General features: G+C 46.5%; 1 protein-coding gene across 1 annotated transcript in view; it reads right to left on the bottom strand.

The window, feature by feature from the left end:
- The window catches only part of LOC311531636 (cystathionine beta-synthase-like), a 60,571-nt gene that overhangs the window by 16,175 nt on the left and 31,699 nt on the right, over positions 1–12,697 (bottom strand). Inside the window, exons 8-12 of the mRNA XM_084649174.1 lie at positions 7,908–8,033; positions 5,693–5,777; positions 3,388–3,493; positions 2,579–2,650; positions 461–595 (exon numbers count right to left, since the gene is read on the bottom strand). Of these exons, the coding sequence (XP_084505300.1) occupies positions 461–595; positions 2,579–2,650; positions 3,388–3,493; positions 5,693–5,777; positions 7,908–8,033 (524 nt within the window). The remainder of the gene's footprint in view (positions 1–460; positions 596–2,578; positions 2,651–3,387; positions 3,494–5,692; positions 5,778–7,907; positions 8,034–12,697) is intronic.

Genomic DNA, 12,697 nt, shown 5'->3' with positions numbered 1-12,697 from the left:
AAGAAAAGTCAGCTAATGGGCACTTGCTGTCATTTACCAGTGTGTTTCATATCTATGCCTTACCTTTACTGTACACTTTATTGTCCAACACCCATTGACTTCAGTGGGTGTTGGATCTGGCCAGTTCTTCTCTTGGCTAATTTATGTAATGTTTCCTTGATAGGCCACATCTGTTATTGCTGACTATAGCAAAAATGAGGATTTGAAACAATATAGGTAGCTGATCCTAAGAGGTGCTGAGCATGTGCAGCTCCCATGCCAACTCAGCATCTCTCAGGATTAGGCCCGTGCCTTTATTTTTCACTTTTACCGTACAGGTTTTTAAATGGTACATTAAAAAGTGTATTGAAGGGACTGAATGAATCAGGTTTATTGTACAACTATAAAGTATTTCGTCATTAGTTTCCTCATTGCTGTTATTCATTCACATAATCATCCACACAACCGAGAAAAGAGATACCCAGATTCAGCAACCACTGGTGCCTGGGCATAGCCCTTCTCCTTGAGGATTTCGATTGCCTTTTGACAGTTGACCTCTGGGACAAGAAGGAGAGGGGCCGAGAGATTCAGCTTCCGCACCTTGACATTCCACCACCTGTTGGAAAAGGACAAGAGTTTATTGTTATTCACAAGCATGAGGCATGTGTGGGGCTGAGTCTGGGCTGCTCCTTGTCTTGTTTAGACAGCGCTCGCTCAGACACAGACTACAGTTTAGGCAGATTCAGACAGAGGGCACCACACTGGAGCTCAGATGTGTACTCAGGCAAGTATCACTCCTGACTCAGGGCTTGAGCCTGCAGTGCTGAGCACCTGTCCCTGATCCACCAAAGCCCTTAAGCAAGTGCTTAACTGTAAGAAGGGGAGTAGTCTCACTTGACTTCACTTCTTTCATTTGTACCCTTGTTTCTTAAGGCCTGGAGCATGTAGCCCCAACACAAAAAAAGAGTCCTACAACGCAGCAGGCATGGCTTCTGGAAGGGTTGGATATTCCTGTTCTCTCTGAATAGAAGGAAATCTGCAAGTCTGAAGTCATCTGACGTTAAAGGGCCTTTCAATCTAGCAGACAAAGGCAAAGCAAGATCTGATAGCTGTAAGCCGAAATTAGAAAAACTCAAATTGGAAACATGGGCGGCGTGTGAACCGTTGGCTTGGGGAGGCTAGCCCCCAGCCCCGCCCCTTCCACCCTAGGTCCCGCCATTTCCGTGCCTCCCCTTCCCTCCCCAGAGCCCAGAGCCCCCCCACTGCAGCCACCATCCCCTGCCTCAGGCTAGTGCCCTGAGCCCAGAGCACACCCCTGCCCCCCAGTTCCCAGTGGGCAGTGCAGCCCCAACCCTGGAGTGCCGGGACGGAGGGACGGCCCCAGCCCGAGCCTGGGCCACTGCACAGGGGAAGAGCCACAGAGCCCAGAAGCAGGAGCGGGACGGAGGGCAGAGCATGGGTGGGGCCATGCCTGGTTGTTTGGGGAGCCTCCCCCAGCCTATGCTACCTACCACCCATGACTGGAAATAAGATACAACCCTTTTTCAACAATGAGGTTAATTAACCTTTGGAGCAACATCCCAAAGGATGTGGCAAATTCATCATCACTCGGAGTTTTTAAACTGAGATTAACTCCCTTTCTAAAAACTGTGCTGCAGTACAACCATGAGTCACTGGGTTCAAAAGTGTTCACTTATGTAGTAGAGAAGACTAAATTCCCTCCACTGCAAGAATCACCTGGTGAAATTCTATGGCCTGGGTTATGCAGGAGGTCAGACTAGATTATCATAATGATGCCTTGTGCCCTTAGAATCCGTTAATCTAAAATGGGAACTTTATATTTCCTGCCTGAATGGAAAATGGAGATATTTAAAAGGGCCCTTCATCTCTATTGTCTATGACCATTGTCACCACAGATCTGCTGGAAGCTTCCTTGCTGGGGAGGACATTTGACACTGACCTAGAAATTCATTCCAAATTGTTCTTCACTGTAGACAGACACAAGACCTTGGTCTGCGTGAAAGAATTAATTTCTGCAGAAAATAAACTCCTCCTTTATGGACTAGACCAATGAACAGGGAAACCAACATTTGAAAGAGAGTCCAATCCATTCCAACAAGATTAATCAGCGGTTCTCAAACTGTGGGTCGGGACCCGTTTTAATGGGGGTCACCAGGGCTGGCTTAGACTTGCTGGGGCCAGAGGCTGAAGCCAAAGCCCGAGCCCCACAGTCTGGAGCTGAAGCCTGAGGGCTTCAGCCTTGGGCAGTGGGGCTCAGATTACAGGACTGCTGCCTGGGGCTGAAGCCCCTTGGGCTTCGGCTTCCCCCCATCCCCAGGGCAGTGGGGCTTTGGCTTTCCCACCGACCCCCGCCAGGGAGGGCTGAGGCTTTGGTCCCCTGTCCTGGGGTCATGTAGCAACTTTTGTTTTCAGAAGGGGGTCGCGGTGCAATGAAGTTTGAGAACCCCTGGACTAGATTAACTTTTCAAAGGGACTGAATTATTAAAAGAAAATTAAAAATAGATGATCATTTCCAAATGCAGAGTGATTATTTCCCTATCAATGAGGGCAGTTAATGTAGCAGGGAGTAGAACCTTACCAAGGCTTATGTTCCTGGATATTTTTTAGAAATCCATTCTTGCTCATCCACCTATCATTCAAGAACTTGGACCTAGAAATCATCAGCAAAGAACAAGGAAGAAGTTTGTAATACACCCAGCAAGAAATTGAGGGGGGGGGTGGGGGGCGGGGAGAGAAAGGATTTAAATGCATTAGGCCTTAGCGTTTCACCATGGCTCCCATAGTTTGAGCAATCAGCTGATGTTGGCCCCTTTTGAGGTGAATGGGAGGTGCAGGTGAAATTACACCAGTTATTTAGGGCCTAAGTTTAAGCACCCAAGTTTGAAAATTTCAGTCTAGGTGATTTTTCCTGGCGCATAATAGAGTATGTCAATGACGAGTGAAATAAAATCCAAGCGTTCTGACTCCCAGCCCTCTGCTCTTACCATTACACGATAATGTTTTGCACTCTTATGTTAATGTCCATATAAGGACTGCAAAGGTCCCTGTGAGGAAGGTAAATTGACTCCTTATTTATAGTCTCATTCACCACTCCAGTTTTATGCTGGTGTAACTCCATTGATTTACATGTACCTGCTTTCAGTGGTGTGTTACACTGGCGAAACAGAGTAGTGAAGTGGGTCCATAGTGTTTCCTCCTCTACTGACGGAGTGAGGTAATTTCCCCTCTGCCGCAGAGAATAACTGGCCATGTGACAGCAAATCTTTTGTATGGCCATGTTATTCATTGGGTCCATGAATGTCATTTCCATTGCTATGGCTGAACTCTGCAACACTGTCACTTCAGTGAAAGCAGCAGGTCGGAAGCACTACAGAAGAGGAGTCTTACATGTAATTCCTGACGGAGTCGGGCAAGATGACAACACAGCGCTGACCCTCCGGCAGATCCTTGGCAGCCTTCACAGCAATGGCCATTGCGCTGCCGGAGCTGCCACCTGACGTTATGAACAAGAAAATGGACTCACACAAGGGCTAACAGTATATGAGACAATAATATATAATCACAGAGCGGCCTAGGGTAATGCCCCTGCAGCGACAGGCAGGGTTGGGTAATGGGACACTGAACCTTTAGGGCACGAGCCTCCTCTCACTGGCACCAGTGTGTTTCAGGCATAACTCCAATCAAGCCAGTGCAGTTACACTGGTGTACGGGAGAGGAGAATCCGGCCTATAACCTTGCAAGCCCCTAGCTCCAGGAGAGACCAGGTAGTGACCAAAGGAGAATGTGCAGGCGAGGGCTGTTGAATGGATGATGGGAGTGGTGATTCTAGTCCAGTTTGTGGCCCCATCACAAATGACACTATCATCACTCTGTGAGCTGTGTCTGCAGGGAGGACAAGGATTGACAGGGCATGGCCCCAGCTCCTCAAAGGTATGTAGGCATCTAACTTCCATTGATTTCATATCTTTGAGGGTCTAGCCAGTGAGACCAAACTCCCTTCCAGCCTTTGAGATGGACCTTTCAGGTGAGGGGCAGGGGGGCTGGGAGAAACTTGCCCATGCTGTCTCTCCAGAGCTTCATTTCACTCTCCAGAGCTGTTGAGCTAACACATTTTACAAGTGCCTAGTGCACTTTAAATAAATGGTCGAAAGGAAGGAAAATTAAAATTGCACTTATACATGGGATACCAGCCAGTGATGGCGTTTGGGGCCGTGAATGTGTGTGTGTGTGTGTGTGCACGCAGCTGTGTGTTTTCGTTTTCCTGCGTGTAACTGAAAAAAAGGTCCTTGGCTTCTCACAGGTAATTCTACCTGCTAATATTTCAGGTTAGAAAAGACTAAGGGTCATAATAGTCCTCAGTCCGTGTGCACTTCGGATTTCTGAACCAAATTTCTTCTTGGTATGACACCGTTGACCTCAAAAGGAATGATAGTGTGAATGTAATACTTCTGAGTGCAAGTGACATTTGGTAAGTAAGTGAGTTGTAGTAATTCAGTTTTGTAAACTAGCTGTACTCTAGCAAATGTAGAAAAAGTGCTTATTTCATTGTCCATCATCTGAAATCTCAGACATAAGGAGTTAAGTTTAGTAATAGGTTGTTATTTTATCATTTACATGGCAATTCTCTTTAGACTTGCAGATGCTGTCCTTTGAAATGTGGAAACATATCTCCTGAGATAACCTTGAGTGATGGAAGACACTCCAGGCCAATTTTTAAAGGTACTTATGTACCTAAGACCCACTAGAATCAATGGGAGTCAGGAGCCAAAATACCTTTAAAAATGTGCTTCTTATATATACTCGTGTTACATATATACCAAGGTAACATTTTCAGACTTGGGTGCCTAAACTTAGGCACCTAAATCCAAACGTAGGCATCTAAATAAAGGAGGCCTGATTTTTCAAAGGTGCTGAGCACCTGCAGCGCCTCTGTCGTCAGTGGCAGTTGTGGTTTCTCACTACTTCTTTAGCTATCAGCATGAGCCCCTGTACTGGCTGGTATTGGATTTGAACCCGTGTGCATCTGGCCCAGGGCTGAGAGTGCAGCCAGCTGAGTTGCACTGATGCCTTGTGGAGTGGGCCCTGATGTCCATCTGTAAGCAGCGTTTGCACAAGGAGAACTGTTCGTTTTGGAAAGCTGTTCGGTTTCTCTTACGAAGGATTTCTCCCTTGCACCAGGGACTGGGAGCTGTAAGAATGCCTCACTTTAACAGGACATCTCAAAACGTCCTGCTTCAATCCCTGCACTTTCCAGTATCATATGGCAACTGTTCAAAGACAGCAAATATAACCCCCTAGGGCTGACTTAGTGGAGCTGCAGGTTTTGCCCATTTGCCCTGCTCTGAATCCCACGAATCTTTCCACTCAGCTCATGTGTCACGGCACCCAAAAAAAGGTAGCCCCAGAAGATCTACCGCTTTATGCAAAAGTGTGAAAGTGAGATGAGATTACAATTATTTAGCATGAGTCAGATCCAGGGCTGCTATAAATCATTGTAGCTCCATGCAATCAATTCACACCAACTCAGGATCTGGCCCCACCAGTACAGCACAGAGAATGTGCTCGGAACTGTGTAAGACACAAAAACACAGACACTGCCTGCCCTGAAGAGCTTTCTAGTCTAAAATGCTTAAAAGATGGAATTAAAATGGAAAATGTTTATGAACAGACACAACATTCTTCAATAATTTACCACACAATAATCCTTCCTCTCTAATCAGCCTGCGAGCCATGAGAAAGGAATCCGTGTCATTGGACTTGCACCACAGATCCACCACCTGAAAGAAAGGAGAGAAAGATTTTAGGGTCCTAGAAATGTTATTTTGGGCTCCACTCCTCTGGTGCATTCTGCTCTGTACAGGAGGCCGGGTTTTCAGAGGTGCTGAGCACCTGCATCTTCCTTCAGAGTCAAATCACTTTCCACTGCACTTGAAAATGAACACATATGGCAAAGCACCTGTAGGCTTCATCCTTAGCTTCCACGGGAGTGAATTTTATCCACATTAATTCCTCATATGCTTCTGCCAACACTGCAGAAGTAAAACTGTTAGTGTGGACAAGCCGGACAGTCTCTATGCAAAAAAATAAAGGGACACAAATCAGACATCCAGAATTGTAACATTCAAATCCAGTAAAAGAGTACTTTAATCTCCCTGGACACTCAATACCAGACTTAAAAGTGGTCATTCTTCAACAAAAAAAAACTTCAAAAACAGACTTCAACGAGAAACTGCAGAACTGGAATTAATTTGGAAACTCAACACCATCAAATTAGGCCTGAATAAAGACTGGGAGTGGCTGGGTCACTACAAAAAATAATTTCCCCTCTGTTGATACTCACACCTTCTTGTCAACTGTTGGGAATGGGTCACATCAACCATGATTGAATTGGCCTTGTTAGCACTACAAAAATAATTTTCCCGCTGTTGATATTCACCCCTTTTTGTCAACTGTTGGAAATGGGCCACATCCACCCTAATTGAATTGGCCTCGTTAGCACTGACCCCCGCACTTGGTAAGGCAACTCCCATCTTTTCATGTGCTGTGTATTTATACCTGCCTACTGTATTTTCCACTCCATGCATCCAGTGAAGTGGTTTCTAGCCCACAAAAGCTTATGCCCAAATAAATTTGTTAGTCTCTAAGCTGCCACAAGGACTCCTCGTGGTTTTTAGTGTCTAATGTGTTTTGAGTAGTGGTGGGCTGAGGAAGTGGTGTTCAGATCCCATTCTGGGTCAGGGTTAAGCTAGGGTTCAGGGTTTTGCTGAACCAGGGCTAAGGTTCACAGAGAGATTCAGTGGTGCTGATGGCTTGCAAAGTGCTTTGGTGGAGATTTCAGGCCAAAACCCTAGGGATGGGCTCAAATTCAAGTGCTGTCATTCAACCAGATCTAAAACGTGAAGGGGCTCACACCTGAGATTCTGGTTTTGTGTGCGACTCCGAGAACCAGGCTGAGTGTTTTCCTGTGGAGGTGGAGAGTGGGGAAGGAGGCCACTCAGGCTAAGTTAGGGCTGTGAAGAACTCTGACTGGCAGCTGGGTATGAGTCAGACTGGTGGGCAAGGGAGTTGCTGTGTGAAGGAGAAAGTGAGATGACGTTGTGTTGCACTTTTGGCAATTTTTGTTTGTTTATAACTGCCTCTCTGTTTGCCTCTGTGTCTTTTAGATTGTAAGCTCTTGAGAGCAAGATCTCTGACTCTTCCATAGGTGGGCCTACACTGCAATCACAGGTGTGAGTGGAGCTTGTGAAGACATACCCACGATAACTTTAATCTAGCTAACTCAGGCATCAGTAGCAGGGAAGCTGCAGCAGCATGGGCTTCAGCACTGGCTGTCTTAGCCCGCCCAGAACCCTTGGTAATTACTCCGACAGACAGCCTGTACCACAGCCCACGCTGCTGCAGCTTTACTGCTCCCAGCATCTGAGCTAGCTACACTAAAGCTGGAAATAACCTCTGTGAACATACCATCTAGCACTATTGGGTGCTATCCCTGGTTAGGGCCTTCAGGCTCTACTAGAATTCAAATAGTAAATAATGATAATAATGAAAAGCACTGGGACCCATTATTATTATTATTAACAAGGCTATAAGAACTGTCTGAAAGTTTGTTAAGAAAGACAGAATGATGAAGTGCAGTGTTGCAGCATATTTCTGGTTGTCTCTTAAATTTGGCCTCTCCCTGCAGCTCATTTAGGTCAGACATATGGGTTGGGCAGGTTCTAAGCCACCAGCGATAGCATCTTTTGCATTGGTAACTAATTCAGCTAACTTTCAACAATTAGAGATGGGCCAGAACTGGACCCTGGATCTGAACACTTTTGAACGTGAGGACAGTTTGGTCCAAGAACCAAACTTCATGGCTGGGCCCTAACCACCCCTCCCCCATTGCTTGTCACAATGCTACTTACTGATCTGTCAAGGACAGTTGGGATAAAGTCATGTCCAATCCCCTCTACTTCCATGGTTGCGTCCTCTGCTGTGTTCAGCTCACTGGGCAGAGCGACAATGGAGCCTTCAGGATCTACACAAACAATCTGAAAGGGAAGAATCACTAGTAAGACCAGAGGTGGGCAAACTACGGCCCGCAGGACCCTCCTGTCCAGCCCCTGAGCTCCTGGCCCAGGAGGCTAGTCCCTGGCCCCTCCCTGGCTATCTCCCCTCCCACACAGCCTCAGTGCACCGCCAGCGCAATGCTCTGGGCGGCCAGGCAGCGCAGTTGCAGAGCCATGGCTTGACCCGGTGCTCTGGCCTGCACAGCTGTAGCACCACCAGCCACCGGTGCTCCAGGCAGTGCGGTAAGGGGGCAGGGAGCAGGGAGCGTTGGATAGAGGGCAGGGGAGTTTGTGGTGGTGGGTAGGGGGTGGGGTGTGTGGATAGGAGTCAGGGCGGTCAGAGGGCGGGGAACAGGGTGGTTGAATGGGAGCAGGGGTCTCAGGGGGACAGTCAGGAAGGAGAAGGGGGGTTAGATGGGGCGGCAGGGGCAATCAGGGGCAGGGGTTCCGGGGGCGGTCAGGGGACAGGAAGAATCATAGAATCAAAGACTTTAAGGTCAGAAGGGACCAATATGATCGCCTAGGCTGACCTCCTGCACAATACAGGCCAAAGAATCTCACCCACCCACTCCTGTAACAAACCTCTAACCTATGTCTCAGCTATTGAAGTCCTCAAATTGTGGTTTAAAGACTTCGAGGTGCAGAGAATCCTCCAGCGAGTGACCCATACCCCATGCTGCAGAGGAAGGCGAAAAACCCCCAGGGCCTCTGCCAATCTGCCCTGGAGGAAAATTCCTTCCCGACCCCAAATATGGCGATAGGCTAAACCCTGAGCATTTGGGCAAGACTCACCAGCCAGACACCCAGGAAAGAATTCTCTGTAGTAACTCAGATCCCACCCCATCTAACATCCCATCACAGGCCATTGGGCGTATCTACCGCTAATAGTTGAAGATCTATTAATTGCCAAAATTAGGCTATCCCATCATATCATCTCCTCCATAAACTTATCAAGCTTAGTCTTGAAGCTAGATATGTCTTTTGCCCCCACTGCTTCCGTTGGAAGGCTGTTCCAGAACTTCACTCCTCTGATGGTTAGAAATCTTCGTCTAATTTCTAGTCTAAACTTCCTGATGGCCAGTTTATATCCATTTGTTCTTGTGTCCACATTGGTACTGAGCTTAAATAATTCTTCTCCCTCCGTGGTATTTATTCCTCTGATATATTTATAGAGAGCAATCATATCTCCCCTCAGCCTTCCTTTGGTTAGGCTAAACAAGCCAAGCTCTTTGAGTCTCCTTTCATAAGACAGGTTTTCCATTCCTCGGATCATCCTAGTAGCCCTTCTCTGTACCTGTTCCAGTTTGAATTCATCCTTCTTAAACATGGGACACCAGAACTGCACACAGTATTCCAGATGAGATCTCACCAGTGCCTTGTAAAACGATACTAACACCTCCTTATCTCTACTGGAATTACCTCGCCTGATGCATCCCAAGACCGCATTCGCTTTTTTCACAGCCATATCACATTGGTGGCTCATAGTCATCCTGTGATCGACCAGTACTCCAAGGTTCTTCTCGTCCTCTGTTACTTCCAAGTGATGCATCCCCAGTTTATAACAAAAATTCTTGTTATTAATCCCTAAATGCATGACCTTGCACTTTTCACTATTAAATTTCATCCTATTACTATTACTCCAGTTTACAAGGTCATCCAGATCTTCCTGTATGATATCCCGGTCCTTCTCTGTATTGGCAATACCTCCCAGCTTTGTGTCATCCGCAAACTTTATTAGCACATTCCTGCTTTTTGTGCCAAGGTCAGTAATAATAAGATTGGTCCCAAAACCGATCCCTGAGGAACTCCACTAGTAACCTCCTTTCAGCCTGACAGTTCACCTTTCAGTGTGACCCGCTGTAGTCTCCCCTTTAACCAGTTCCTTATCCACCTTTCAATTTTCATATTGATCCCTATCTTTTCCAATTTAGCTAATAATTGTCCATGTGGAACCATATCAAATGTCTTCCTGAAATCGAGGTAAATTAGATCCACTGTGTTTCCTTTGTCTAAAAAATCTGTTACCTTCTCAAAGAAGGAGATCAGGTTGGTTCGATCTACCTTTTGTAAAACCATGTTGTATTTTGTCCCAATTACCACTGACCTCAATGTCCTTAACTACTTTCTCCTTCAAAATTTTTTCCAAGACCTTGCATACTACAGATGTCAAACTAACAAACCTGTAGTTACCTGGATCACTTTTTTTTCCTTTCTTAAAAATAGGAACTATGTTAGCAATTCTCCAGTCATACGGTACAACCCCTGAGTTTACAGATTCATTAAAAATTCTTGCTAATGGGCTTGCAATTTATGTGCCAGTTCCTTTAATATTCTTGGATGAAGATTATCTGGCCTCCCCGATTTAGTCCCATTAAGATGTTCAAATTTGGCTTCTACCTCGGATGTGGTAGTATCTGCCTCCCTATCCTCATTCCCCTTTCTTGGGATGCAGGCTTCTGATAGCTTCTGCAACTTTGACTTAAAGTAACCCCAGGCCTCCTCTGCCTTTAGATCCATAAGTTCTTCAGTCCAATCCACTTCCCTAACTAATTTCCTTAATTTTTGAAAGTCAGCCCTTTTGAAATCAAAAACCCTAGTTGCAGATTTATTTTTGTTTATCCTGCCGTTCAGTTTGAACTGAATTAGCTCATGATCACTTGAACCAAGATTGTCCCCTTCAACCATTTCTTCTATGAGGTCCTCACTACTCACCAAAACCAAAACTAAAATGGCATCCCCTCTTGTTGGTTCAGCAACTACTTGATGAAGGAATCCATCAGCTATCACATCCAGGAAAATCAGAGCCTTATTATTATTACTAGCACTTGTCCTCCAGTCTATATCTGGGAAGTTAAAGTCTCCCATGATCACACAATTCCCATTAGTATTTACTTCTTTAAAAACATTAAAGAAGTCTCTATCCATATCCACATTGGATCCTGGCGGTCCATAGCAAGCCCCAAGCACTATCCCAGGGCAGGCTCTAGCAGCTTTCTTCCCCAATGTGATTTTTGTCCAGACAGACTCTGTCTTATCCATTCCATCACTTATTTCTTTACATTCTACCTCATCATTGATATACAATGCTACTCCACCACCTTTGCCTTTATTTCCATCTTTCCTAAACAGCACATACCCTTCAATACCCGTACTCCAGTCATGACTACTATTCCACCATGTGTCTGTTATCCCTATAAGATCTGGTTTCACTTCCTGCACCAGTAGCTCTAGTTCCTCCATTTTGTTACCTAGGCTCCTTGCATTACTGTACATCTTAATTTTTGCTGTTTGGCATCACTCACATTCTTTACCCGATTAGGCACAGACATTCTACCGCCAGTATCACCTATTAGACTGGTATCCACACTACCCTTCCTCCTTATGTCCATTCTCCTACCCATGGCTGTATCCTTTCTTACTTCGTTTTCTTCCCTCTCAAAATGTTAAAATCCGGCATGGAGATTACCTGGACATCTCCCAACCATCTCCCCCAGTTTCCTAGTTTAAAGCTCTTTTGGTCAGTTGTGCCATCCTCCATTCTAGAAGTCTATTTCCCTCCTTACTCAGGTGAAATCCATCCCGAGAGAACAGTCTTCTGTCCATGAGTGCTTCCCAGTGGCCATACATCCCAAAGCCCTCCTTATAGCACCAGTGCCTGAGCCTTCTGTTGAGCATCATAATCTTGTCACACCTTTGTTGCCCTTCTCTAGGAACAGGCAGAATCCCACTGAAGATCACCTGAGCCTCGATTTCCTTAAGCGTCTTCCCCAGCCTGGCATAGTCTCCCTTGATACGTTCCAACAAGAATCTAGCGGTATCATTTGTTCCCACATGAAGGATAATCAGTGGATTCTTTTCGCTCCCGTTAGGAGAAAGGGTGGTTGGATGGGGCAGGGGTCCCGGGGGGGCAGTCAGGAATGAGAGGAGGAGTTGGATGGGGCAGTGGGGGTCAGTCAGAGGTGGGGACTCCGGAGGTGGTCAGGGGACAGGGAGCAGGGGGTGGTGGATGGAGTAGGAGTCCCGGGGGGCAGTCAGGGAACCGGGTGGGGGGGTGATGTTGGATGGGGCAGGAGTCCCAGGGGAGCCATCAGTGGCGAGAAGCGGGGGGGAGGGAAGGGGGGAGAAGAGGTTAGGAGGTGGGGGCCAGGCCACGCCTGGCTGTTTGGGGAGACATAGCCTCCCCTAACCGGCCCTCCATACAACTTTGGAAAGCCGATGTGGCCCTCAGGCCAAAAAGTTTTCTCGCCCCTGTGTTAGACACACTAAGAACCTAGGGAAAATGAAGCAGAAGCATCTCCAATGAAAAAATTACCGGTGTTCATGTAACCATATTTGGCTGCAACACGTTTTTCTTCCCAAGGTATGCATGAACATTCCTGTCTATTGGCATGGACAGACAGGACCTTTTCACCCGGAAGTTTTCCTTCTCATCAGCTTTACAATTTAATCTTAGAAGCATGGGGAACTGCAAGTCTCAAGGATTAGTGATGGGGGTGTGGAGCCTTCTACCTCTAAGTCACTAGTCTGAATCCAGCTCATGTTGAGAGTAACTGAAAATTGTTACCATCAAAAGTGAGCTGCATCTGTACGCTTCCTGGTTCAGTAAAAGTGGAAAACAGACACTCTGATAATCAGGCTCAGCCCAG

This window comes from Lepidochelys olivacea, assembly GCF_965140295.1.
Source record: "Lepidochelys olivacea isolate rLepOli2 genome assembly, chromosome: 1".
In the NCBI taxonomy this organism is placed as follows: Eukaryota; Metazoa; Chordata; order Testudines; family Cheloniidae; genus Lepidochelys; species Lepidochelys olivacea.
Note: the sequence above shows the minus strand (reverse complement) of the source record. Positions and strands in the feature narration are given on the sequence as shown.